The sequence below is a fragment of the Bradysia coprophila genome, unplaced genomic scaffold (genome assembly GCF_014529535.1).
Source record: "Bradysia coprophila strain Holo2 unplaced genomic scaffold, BU_Bcop_v1 contig_297, whole genome shotgun sequence".
In the NCBI taxonomy this organism is placed as follows: domain Eukaryota; kingdom Metazoa; phylum Arthropoda; class Insecta; order Diptera; family Sciaridae; genus Bradysia; species Bradysia coprophila.
In genome coordinates this window covers 4424980-4437596 of record NW_023503555.1, presented here as the reverse complement: position 1 = coordinate 4437596, position 12617 = coordinate 4424980, and the positions used below count along the sequence as shown (strand labels likewise).

The 12617-nt window shown below is 37.5% G+C and overlaps 1 protein-coding gene across 1 annotated transcript; it reads right to left on the bottom strand.

The window, feature by feature from the left end:
- Positions 1 to 1373: 1373 nt before the first annotated feature.
- Positions 1374 to 12266, bottom strand: LOC119078561 (glutamate receptor ionotropic, kainate 2-like). Its single transcript, XM_037186129.1, has 19 exons — positions 12119 to 12266; positions 11896 to 12042; positions 10196 to 10258; positions 9939 to 10139; positions 9664 to 9875; positions 9546 to 9602; positions 9359 to 9490; positions 9069 to 9212; positions 6335 to 6532; positions 6229 to 6272; positions 5969 to 6158; positions 5822 to 5906; positions 5626 to 5764; positions 5425 to 5562; positions 5123 to 5298; positions 4760 to 5014; positions 1898 to 1999; positions 1668 to 1834; positions 1374 to 1605 (listed from the first exon to the last, which is right to left on the bottom strand). Exons 1-19 carry the CDS (start codon positions 12195 to 12197, stop codon positions 1435 to 1437), a joined length of 2700 nt encoding a protein of 899 aa, XP_037042024.1. The 5' UTR covers positions 12198 to 12266; the 3' UTR covers positions 1374 to 1434.
- Between the last annotated feature and the right edge of the window lie 351 nt (positions 12267 to 12617).

The following is a 12617-nucleotide window of genomic DNA, read 5'->3' as shown; positions in this document are numbered from 1 at the left end:
CGCGTCCCCCATTTAAATAGCAAAAAAGATCACGCGTCAAATCTCACGCATGAAAATGAAGAAGAAAAAAGAATAGATCGTTCTTCCTAACCCGGTATACTAAGTTTCAAGTCTCTAGGTAGCACTCTTCGTCTGGACCAAGGTTCTGAAAGAACAAGTTAAGACACCCACAAAGGCGGTGTGACACCAAAATCGATAAACGCATTCAGTACAGATTGTGTGCGAAATCAACTTGAAGAAAATGTTTTTTAGGAAAATTCGGAATTTTGTTTTTGTTACGTTGCTTTTTTCATATAAACTCCGTAGCCACTGAACTCAATTTGTGTGTCACCGCCTTCGTGATCAACTCAGAGTTGTCTTGCCTGGTTCTTTCAGAACCATGATCTGGACTCCTATAGAGAGACAAACATTAAACTTTATATTATAGATTTTCGGTTGTTATACATTTTTAATCCAGTCGGTGAAACGGGTGGGAGAACATTATAAAAGGATTAAAAATTTGTTTTTTTCCATTTAAATTGTAATTGTATCCCCGGGGATATCTTTCAAATATAATTTTTTTTCGGTTGCACTAAGCGCTTTTAGACATTTCATTGGACATGGTACATGTACAATAGTCGAGCGAATGCCATTTTTTTCTATTTCCAATGACGTCAAATTAATTCCATTCACTTAACTTATATTAGATTTGAAACGGGTAGGTCTGGGTTTTTTAACGTTGCGGTGTTTTTACACAGTTAAACCTGGCGTGATGTTCTCAGGGCCGGACTAGTCACATGGTAAAATGGGAAAGGTCAATTGCTCCCTTCGCTCTTTGATTAAAATTCCTATATTGGCGCCTTTCTCCTCTTCGCATTCTTTGCGCATTTTGATAACCAGCCCGAACTTGGCAGTAATACGGTAATAAGAATAAATGTTCAGGGTCGGCTGGCTAACAATTTTTAGCCGATAGATTCAAAATCTTTTACTTCAAATGGTTTTAACATTAATTTTTCATGTGTATGGTTGAATAACCCAGGTATCATCGTTTTTGTTCTTATTGTTGGTAACAGATGATAGAGTCGTCCGTTGATTAATTGATCGATTGATTCATCTTACAGCTAAATTTTGGTTGCATTGGCTTTTTCACCATATCAAATTGGTTACATCCATCTTAAAAAGTTCACTCAAGCTTCATAATTAGGGTAGTTATGGTGTGTTTGGTTGCTGCAACGTTGCACACACTCTGAATTACTCGGACTATGAATTTGTGTGCATGTATCTAGCCTACATTTAGGCGAGACATCAAGAATGCGCCTGACTTTACTCAATTAGTACAGTTGAAGGCGTGATTGCGCAAGTTACGTTAACTAACAGCCAGCTTATATACACTGTTTGCAAGACTTTACTTTATTTAGGGACTACCACAATTTCACAATCCACAAATAACGGAAATCAACCTTTAAATTTCGACATCGTGTTCAATGTATCGGTGGACTGATGGGAGTCTTCAATGTCCTCGCTCGGTGTGGGACTTTTGCTCGGATTACTGAACACCGGCTTCGATGTAATCGTAAAATTGAGAGCAAACAGCAGCTCCATTTTCAGTGCATCATACAGAGAAATCTGTAATATTACAATCTTTTACCCACTGCAACTACAACGGATTCGATCAAATCATTTTTAACCTTTTCTTGGATAGCCAAATCTTTGACGTTCCACAGAAATTCTACAATGCCCAATATCGATGCGCACGAGCACCCTAGCGCCAGAACAACGAAAACACCACCCACATTGCCAATTCCTAGTTTAGATGCTCCCTCCGTTTTATCTTGCTTTTCTTGTTCGCAATTGCCTTAAATCAGAACTTGGAGAATTTTTGACCGAATTTTCGTTTTAACGTCTCGTTATCACACACCTGCATCTATTTCCTTCCACCACTTCGTTTTGAGTTTTTGTAATTTACCGTCTTCGGCCATCTTCAAGACAATTTGGCTGACATGGGTACGGTACGGTGAATCTAATAAGTTTGTCAATTTCATCACACACTACTATGTGTAACATACAAAAAGTCCCATGATCGTAGTTAATTTTTTTAACACAGATACCAAATGTCATGTGGAATGTGTGGAACGCAAGTGCTTGGAGAAACAGCGACTGCTACGTAATTGACGTCTTTTTTTTTTTGTTTTGTTGATTTGTTGGTTTTGTCGAGTGCTTTTCGATTTTAACATTTCTTTCATTTTGTGTAAGAAGGAATGAAACAGGTTCGAGTTTTGTGTTAAAATTGTTTTAAAGTCTTATAAATTGTGTAGGTTTCAGATGTGTTCTTATATAATAAGCCCTAATTTGGCCGTAAAATCGTAAACTTTACTTTGTGTTTGAGTGATTTGTTTTCGTACATAACTCATTCGGTTCTTGCTTTTTTTAAAGAAAACTTAAATTAATTTGATAATGCAGTAGGCAAACTATCTAAATTAATTATTTTCCACTAATTTGTCACCACTTTTTATTCATAATTCAATCCTGAAAATTTGTCATTCCAAAAATACATTGCTCGTACGCATACACATTCGCAACCAATCGGTTTTCATTGTCTTGTTAGATTTTTTGTTTTTGCCTACATTAAACCAGAGAGAGCTCTCAATATATCCGAAATTGTTTCATTAATTCGATTCAACAAATCTTTTACTGGATGCTTCGATTGATAATTTTCTTGAACTTCGAATAAGGAAAGTGCTATTAAAATCAACAAATTGAAAACAAAAGACAATGTTTATTTCTTGGAGCCATTTTCATGAAATTTATGCTAGGCAAGTATTTGAATCGTCCAAATTTGATCATATGCACTGCATTGTTTGCGTAAAGTGCTTTTGGAAGACATGAATGAAAATGATAAAAATTCAATGGACTGTTGTATTTTATCGATGATGCGAAGATCTCTACGGCAAATTGGGATGCATATTGGGATCGGCAAAAGATTTAGATAAAGTATTAGAAAACAATAGGAAAGAGTTCGATGAAACTGTGTAGTTTATGTAAAAAATCAAATAGGAAAATATTTCTTTTCAGGGTCCCTGATTGTACTTAAAAATGAGAGGCAACCATTCTGTTTTCTGTCAGTGGATCTGAACCTGAAAATCAAAGCCTGATCTGACCTGATTTTCATTTGACCCGACCTGACCTGATATATTTCCAATTTAACCTTGAAATAACCAGGATTGACCTGGTTCATTTGCATATTTTTTGATTGTTTCCGTTGCCGCGGAGTTCTAAAATCGTGTTTTTCGTTACGTGGTTTCATGCTCATTTGTAACTTATTTCTCAATATATTGTTAAAATAATTTGCGAAACAGGTCAATTCAGGTCAGGTAGAAGTGATGTTCGGTCAGTGTTTTATATTTTCAGGTTCAACGAAAATCAGGTCAGGTCAAAATCTATCAGATCTGGTTCAGGTCAATTCAGGTTTCAGTTTGTTCCTATTTCAATGATTTTCGATTACAATCGTTATGACCGTCAAATTACTTACGATACTACGAAGATGTGTCTGTATTTATTGTCACATAGCACATCCTTCTGATAGGAAAACGAAGAATATATTTAACGGGAAAGCGTTGAGCCACGGATAAAGCTTAGAATTTTATTAAGATTTGAGATAAGCCTAGGAAGTGTAGTAGTCAAGCCATTTGCCACGCCCACATTTTCTGATATTTTAAAACGTCCTTTGTTGATGTTCGACTTGCGTAACTCTGTGTTTCTTGACCACATGTACGGAGCATTTTGGAGCCAGAAGTCACAATTGTAGTTGGAAGAGAGATTTGTTACATAATGGCGTAGGCGAGGGATACCCCACTGGATTAACAAATTATCTTGCAGCTAACATCCATCGTAAGGTATTTCAAAATTTGAAACTGTTAACGACTGATTCAGCTACATTGTCGCTGAATTCAAGTTCGATACCTAGGTGGAGAATTTTAATTTTCTAAGAAAAATCAGCAGACTTTCGTCACAGTAATAATCTCGAAAAATAAATGTTTGCAGTTTGTGGAAAGTAGACATTAATATTGCATCTTTATTCTACACGTCGATCATTTCCAATTTGAAAATTGATCTGAACTGAAACTGTTGTTTAGGCTCTGAACTTCTTGTAGCGATTTTACATACTATCCACTGTACGAAAGTAGCAGTAGTAGTAACAGTGTCATACACAGTATGAATATGCATCGGCACTACAATACTTTTCTATCGCATTCATAATATCTGGAAAGGGTGGAAAGATATGACCCGAATCTCTTCCAAATTCCTTCGATATCATCCGTAGTTAAATGAGGTTCCAGGTATTTTTGTATTTTTTGACGTGAGATAGTCGGCCGTTGATGCTAAGAAATTTTTGTTGTGCAGCCATTTCACTTTCAATATTGTAAAACAAAGAAAGCAAAAACAGTTAAAATTGACTAGCGCAACATGGATGATTATAGTTAAACTCGAAGACATTTTGTTTCTTATTACACAGAAAAGCAAAAGTAAATGTTGAATCTAAATGTACTGGACAACACCAATGAATCAAACAAAAACCAGAGAGACGACCATCCGTCATATTATCATCTCTCTGATAAAAACAAATCAAACGTCAAGGTGCAGTGCTGTTACACCATGTACTTGCGTTCCATACATTCCACATGACATTTGGTATCTGTGTTACATAAATTAACTACGATCATGGGACTTTTTGTATGTTACACATAGTAGCCAGGCATTGACATTTCAAAAATCTACTTACTGACTGGCATCGCGATCCCGTATCCCTTGGAGTCTAGCAGTCCACCAATCTGTGTCAAGTTACAATTTCTCGCGACGATATACTCAATGGAAGACGACTCCATAAGGAAGGCGTACTTGCGTTTGCTTTTGGCCACGCGTTCCTCGCCGTCTTTATTGCTTGCCACAAAGACCGATGGTTCGGCTGATTCCATTGCTGACCACATACGTTGATACAGGGAAAAATTGGATGTTTCAAAAAATGATTGGGTGCTTCCTACAAGGGGAATAATGTTTACGGATGGAGAGAAAATGTAACGACCCACTCATGATCCTCAACGGTCATGGAAATGTCAAACGAATGCAAACTCAATTGATTCCTTACCACCCGACATAACGCCGTACTTAATTTTGCTTTGTTTCGCTAAATCTTCGGCACTTTCAATTTTAGCATCCAATTGTTCCTTGGTTAAAAATGCAGCCAAATTTGCTGTGTACGACGACAACATAATCAATGCGAAGAACCACCACATACCAGCGACTAAGCGCGTAGAAATCGCTCTGAAAGAGTAAGAGTAATCACAAGCAGAGCTGCACTAGCTATCTGATCTCTAAAACGTCAGCCTAAACATTTCTACCGCCCCGAACTGCATATAAAATCGGATCACAAGTCGACCAATAACTTACTTCGGCAGAATATCACATCCTTGTCCCATTATTGAGCCAACAGTCAACCAAGTACAATTGAGAAAAGTCCACGCATTTTCGACTTCTTCGGGATCTTTTTCGCATGGATGAGCAGCTTCCCAATCATCTGGTGCAGCTCTGTAACATCAGCAATGTAAAACGATTGTCTTAAGAATAAAAAAAAAACTTCTTGGCAGGTACCTTGCCAACATGTAGAGAAACATCGAGACTCCCAGATATCCTGCTCCCATGTAAATCCAAACGCTTGACGAAAGGGGTTCGAGGAACGAAAACAACTTTGGAGGCTGTTTGATGGGCTTAGCGAATAAGATACTGACGCCTGTTAGAAGCGATAGTATGCATGAAAACGAAACTGTTTTGTAAAATGTGGTGTTACCAAGAGTCATAAACGGGTTAGTAAAGTCGACTGCGGTTCGTCGCTCATATGTTATTGTAAGATCGCAAATTCCCATATCTGCCTTCTACGGTTGTACAAAAGACAGTGAAATAGAGTAACGAATAGCGTTTCTATGTATTCACCTACCCGATCAAGTAATTGCCTTACCACACCGTTCCACTTGTTTGTTTTTTTATCGAGTGAACCACCTCTGCCATCCGGCACGACCTCAAATTGATACTTGAATCCTAATACCTTAGAAATCATATCAATTAAGTCTACGGAATAGCCTTCGTAGCGGTCGTTGCCTTCCAGTACTTCACCCTCTTCAGCCGTTCTGTAAGTGAACCAAATTGTAGCGTTTTGAAGTGTAAAAATAGCAAATGATAAAAGAACACAAAACTAACCTGTTTTTGAAGAAAGGCATACCGAATATGGTAGCAACAATGACCTGAATGTTTCGAGAAAAACGACACGGTTTCTTAGCCCCTTACAACGAGATAAAATTCTTACCGTTTTATTGTGAAGTGACTCGGATATCTTCGAGTATACCTCACTTAAGTCTCTCGTCAATGTGACACCTTGAGTGGAGTCCCAGTATGCTATTTTTCGGAATCCGGTCTTTGACATCTCCAGCACATCCATGGTGAAATGACTTCTGTGACCAACTTCATCGAACAAAATGCGGCCCGTTATTCCGTTGTTGGTTTTCTATGAAAACTCGATTTTTGTAGAATAAATCAATTTCAGTAACTGCAGAAGACGAGCACAGAGTTGGCATAATACGGAAGTCATCGCTGAACTTTGGAGATTCGTCCCATGTGGCTTGGCTCTTAATTAATTTCGGGTGTCTGTCCTTCGACAAGACGAAAAAAAATATTCTGCCTACTCTCAACAACCACCGACCGATTTTCCTCATCTTCAGGATGTGGATGCACTCAAATCAAATAAGATTCACATTCACCATAACACGGGTAGCAAGTGAAAGTGGAATATTGAAATGTCGCACAAGTAAATCTTTTTACTTTACTAGTGAGATAATGTGGCCTTTCCCTCACTAGTGAAGACCCTTTCCCTCGCTCGTAAAGTAAAACGCCATACATTACACGTGAAATAATTTGATATCTCGTATCACGATGAGTAAAAGTACCTCGGGCTGAAGCCCTCGGATACTTTTACTCATCTGGATACGAGATATCAAATTACTTCACTGGTATAGTAATGTACTATTTTCGCTGATTTATACTGTCCTTTCACATACGGAAGGCAGATCACCAGTATGACCTCGAAATTTTATTAATTTGGCAAGAGTAAGATTTTCTGAACGAGTCGAAGCAAGACCACAATTTGCAAGGAATTACGTAAGATGGTTTACGTGGTAAAGCACAGTACCACGTAGGTGGCTATACATTTTTGGTTTGACGAGTGAGGACGTCATAGACCGACCAAAAGGACTTAATGACCTCGACTACGTCTCGGATAAAAAAAATTACAGGAAAACTTTGCTTTTCATATTTTTTTACCTAGTTAAAGCAATTACATATTAGCCGGCGGCAAAGAGTATTTTAGTACCAACACAGCAACATTTTCCCACATTTTTTTCTCTTAGAGTTCATTCCCGCTTATGTCATTTTCGACCCTATCTTCATTCTTTCCCAGATGTGTCCGTTACGGAAGTTCCGTCGAAAAAATGAGTTTTTGGAACAATAGTACTTTATTGGTAGGCGAGACAAATTCGAGAATTACTTCGTATGTACATATTGTATATAACAAGTGAGCGTAGCGAACGCGTGTGTATACAATATGTACATAAGAAGTGATTCGAGAATTTTTCTCGCCTACCAATACAATGCTTTATCTTCCATGTGTGACTATTTCATACATTCAGCGTTTCTGTATATAAACTCGAAGACATACAAACACAAACACCACTGAAATATTTGGTGTATCTAGTACACAATACAAGCATCATGTGTGACAATCAAGCAAAATCATGGCAACATCGAGACGTAATCGTAAGTCTCGGTGGCCGAATCGGCTAGAGCGCGTCAATTTTATGCACATGATCGTGAGTTCTATTCTCACAACGAACATTTTTGTTTGTTTTTTTTTTCAATCTTCTATCAAAAAATTGTAAATAAACTGATCTCCGGTATCGTAGGTAGATTTTCAATCGAATGAATATCTGCTGTAAACCGAGACCTTAGCCTTTTTGTCATATTGATTTGCAATGACACATTTCTCGGCAGATATTTGTACAATTGAAAAACTAATAACGTTACAGAAATCCTGATATAAAACACTAAACAACGTAATTTTGAATAACGAGAATCCGTTTAGTCAAAATTTGATTATTTTTCGTTCTAAACATACACACGGGACATTTTGTCGTGCACTTTTTAAATTGATCGGACTACCTGCGACAGACTTACTAACACATCTATGCGAGCATCTATGTTCATTGCTTTTATGTTCTACATACATGTGGGGTTTCATGACAACAAAACTAAGTGGAATCATCAATCTCAGTGGCCGAATTGGCTAGAGCGTGAACTTTTTATGCATGAGGTCGTGAGTTCTCTTCCCGCACCAAACATTTTTTTTTATTTATTCATTTTATTAAAATAAATTGCAAATAAACTATGCTCATCTCTTTATCGTAAGTTGATTTTCATTCGTACGAATTTCTGCTGAGCACTGAGACCCTACGCTTTTTTACACATTTTTACACCACATTTGCGATGGCACATTTCTCGGCAGATAAGTTCAATCGGAACACTAAATAATTTACAGAAATCTTGAGGTAAAACAAAAAAAGAAGAAATTTTTGAATGAATAGTATCCGTTTCATCAAAATTTGACTATTTTTTGCTCTAAACGAATTCCAACATGGCATTCACACATACACGCGACACATTTTGCAGTACATGTTGCTTATATACTTTATAAATTGAGTCGCACAATGCGGCATAAGACAATCATTAGGGTATGTATATCTGATACACCCGAAGCCTCTGTGGTCGAATGGTTAGCGTAGTTTGTTCATAAGTCGGAGGTTCCGTGTTCGAATCTCCGTCGGGTCACTGGTTTTTTTCTTCAAAATAAAAAAAACGGAAATAAAATTTACCCTAGAAGAGTAATAATAGAATTATATCCCTAGAAAACCAGAATTAACGTATGTCTTAGAGTTTATATACAGAAACGAGTAATGTATGAAATAGTCACACATGGAAGATAAAATACTTGCCTCATCAAATGCCTTCATGATATCTTCCCCTTGAGACCAAGAATTTTTCCCGTTACACCTGAGTGGGACCGGATTCAGTTCGTCAATTTCGGTAGCAACATTAGCGAACATTTTAACGCTATCGTGAATCAATGCTGCGTCCGTCTGGAAATATATTTAATTAACAAATGGAAAAGGAATGTTACATGCGATCGGTTTGATGGGAGAGTCGGATAATATTACTAGTTGGTTACGGTGTTAAATTCTGTAGGACTAAACATCGGGACGAATAGTAAAATATTCTTTCGCACCTGAATTTCCTCGGCCAAATACACTACAGAACTTTGACTTCTGAAACTGTTCTGGTTCCAGTCCTGAACGGCTATTGTCGCTTCAACACTGTTCGGATCCACAAGACGAATGGTGGAGATGTTAGCACGGACCTATACATTTTCGTTATTAAATTTTGTCTAGTCAGTAAAGAGGTGCACCACATACGAATTTCAATTCAAAAAAATCTAGCATATGAGCGTCGGTGGTAGTGATGAAGTAATTCTGGGAAAGAAAATGAGGGTATTGAGCGACCAAAGTTTCTGAAATTATTTGAGCTACCAACTTGATACTCTTCCATCATTTTAACTTCGTTGGCCTGTCGAAAAATCTCTATAATCTTTGAGGTGTCACAATCGATGACGATGTGTGTTTCCCCGTTTTTGTGGATGTCTTTCAACAGAGGTCGAAAATCGGTGATGTCATCCAATTTTTGTACTGTAATTGGTGGATTATCTGGCCCATTGATTTGTACAATATCTTGCAATCTCATTAGACCTGTGCAGAGTATCGAGAATATCATAAGTAGGAATAGATCTTGCGATTTCTTTTCTCAATTACCCTCTTTGCTGTCATATAAAACGGTAAAGCTGGTCCATCCGAAGTTTACCACAATTTCCGCCAAAGCTCTCGAATATGCGTTACTCTCCGGGAAAAAATTTCTCGTGAATTTGTGTGTGTCAAACATTGTGTCCTCGGATACCATCCAATTCGTCGTAAAATGTGGTATGTGAAAGACGTCGCACATCGAACTAACAATGCCTTCAATAATGCAGATGATAAAATTTACCATTCATCGCTTTTCGAAACAAACTCACCATTAGAAAGTCTATCATTCGGTCCGAATATGGCGACAACACCTTCTGATAGTAACTCACAAACTGAAATAGATTTCTTATTGAACATTTTCACACATAAAGCAATTTCCTATTCCAACAACGTATCCGAGGCCACATCTTCCTCAATTAAGAGATCGAAGTTACAGACACCCCAGTTTCTTTAGAAACTCGGAAAATGTTCGTGCGTTCAACAGATATGCTCCTGTACAAAATTCTTTCGAATTTGCAAAGACATACCTACAGCGCTGATGCGATACCAAACCTAATTGTTTTTAAATGATCATACCATACCTACAGCCACAGCTCTGCTTCTTGACTTTCGACAAATGAGTGGTCGTGCTAGAAGCAGTGCTGTGCTACAGCCTAAACTACATTCACTGTTCATTCACTAACAAAAATTTTTTAAAAACGTCGCCGAACACGTAATCAATAGAGCAGACAATAGAACACACAATAGTGAGCTTCTATTGTTACTGATTCTACTGTTCATATGTTTATTGATTTTCTGATGGTACTGCCCTACAACTTTTTCCATTTAACGCTAGTTCGGTTTAAAATCAGAGGCCACAGACCAACCTGTGACTACGAAATATGTCTCAACAGTTTTAGGAGAAGTTCGGTGCCTTCGGTGCCCTAAATTACCGAGAAGTTAGTGTGAGTTTTAACCACAGTACCACAAACGATATTTTATCTGCCTAGAACTATAATCTCGATGTTATCCCTCTAAGGCAAATTTGTTTATCTCGATGTATCTGTTTTCGGCAGATATCATATGCACATGCCTCTATCCTAAATATTTATTTGGACGATTTGGATTATGTACCACTCGGCTCAGTACATAACTTCCAAATTGTCAAAATAGATTAGATAGAAGTGCATAAGCGCAACCACACCTACAGACGATCAAGTGATCGGTATAATAGTAATGTTGGACTTATGACCACTAGTTAAAATAGTAAGGACGTCAAGACAATAGAATAAATGACAGAAATAATGTACGGTTTGATACCCTAATACTTACCAATGGAGCAAATGATGGCACTTCTTGTGTGAAATTTGCTAATGGAGACAATGCCGAGGTCGATGAACACACACGAACTTCCATTTCCATCATTTGTCCCATTGGTAAGTAGTCAAAATACCTTACTTGGCAGCCGAGGTCGGTAAACACACAAGAAGTACCATTTCCATCATTTGCCCCATTGCCAAGTAATGTACTATCAGTAGAGGATGTAGCAGGCATAATGAACTGCAAGATTTTGTATCAAACATGAAAATGTTGTCGCAACAAGAAAAGTAATAGATTTAGTTTAGTAACATGATGGGCTTGCCTCGTAATTTACTCGATAAAAAAACTGACTTTAGTGATTGTTAACCTTCAACAATCTATTGTACTTACTTAAATTTAATATTCACTAAGTCGAATCAAACTCGTACGGACAAAAATAAATCCAAGTTTTCAAGTCATTGAAATAGGAACTCAAAACATAACATATTATGTCTAACGCGGAGGGAGAATTTTAAGAATATGAAAGAATATCTCTGAGTGTGTACCGTAGGACTGAAGATCTCATAACTCTTTGTTCTATATTTGTTCTAATGCGAATGTCAGAGGGCGATGGTATATAGTGATGAACGGAATGAAAAGATTTATTTCTTTTGCTTTTCAAAATTTTTACCTTGTTTTTCAATGGAAAATGTATCCGAGACGGAAACCTTGACGACTTTCGGTACGAATTCTACGTCTTTGTTGTACATATTCTCTCTAAATATAACCGATTGAAAGGCCAGCTCTGCATTAACGTTATTCTCGTCGAAAATTGCACCTGGCGACATTTTAAATTAACAAAAATTATGCCGGTTCTTCGGTTAAGCGACAAATCAATTGAAAAGCGTGCATACCAATTGGTGCCATAACTTTTCCGATCACTCCATCACCAAAAAGGCTCAATAAAACAATTAATTTGACGAAAATCAACATTTTTGCATTTTTGCACGAAACACCGCAATAAGTAATCGTATAAGAAAATTTGAATGCCTTTAGTCTGAGCTATGCAGCTCTACTAACTTGCAAATGCACTTAGGGCATTAAATTAGATATACAAAAGAGAAAATCTATTTTCGCAAATGAGAAGAAAATTTGCTAGAGATTACAATGTGCGAGCACACAGTAACTATTATGCACACAACCCACCGCATGCGAATATTTACTAATAACACATGTTCTGGCATTGGCATTGGCGTATAGTTTCAGTAGACACGACTAAAACATTGAATTTATGCGATGCATTGCATGTACCCCCTGTAACGGCTATGGAAGTCGTGCGTCCCGTTCATTCATAATTTCCTACAGGTCTTGGTATTGATACTTCGCTGACCGCAGTACCACATTTCATTTTCG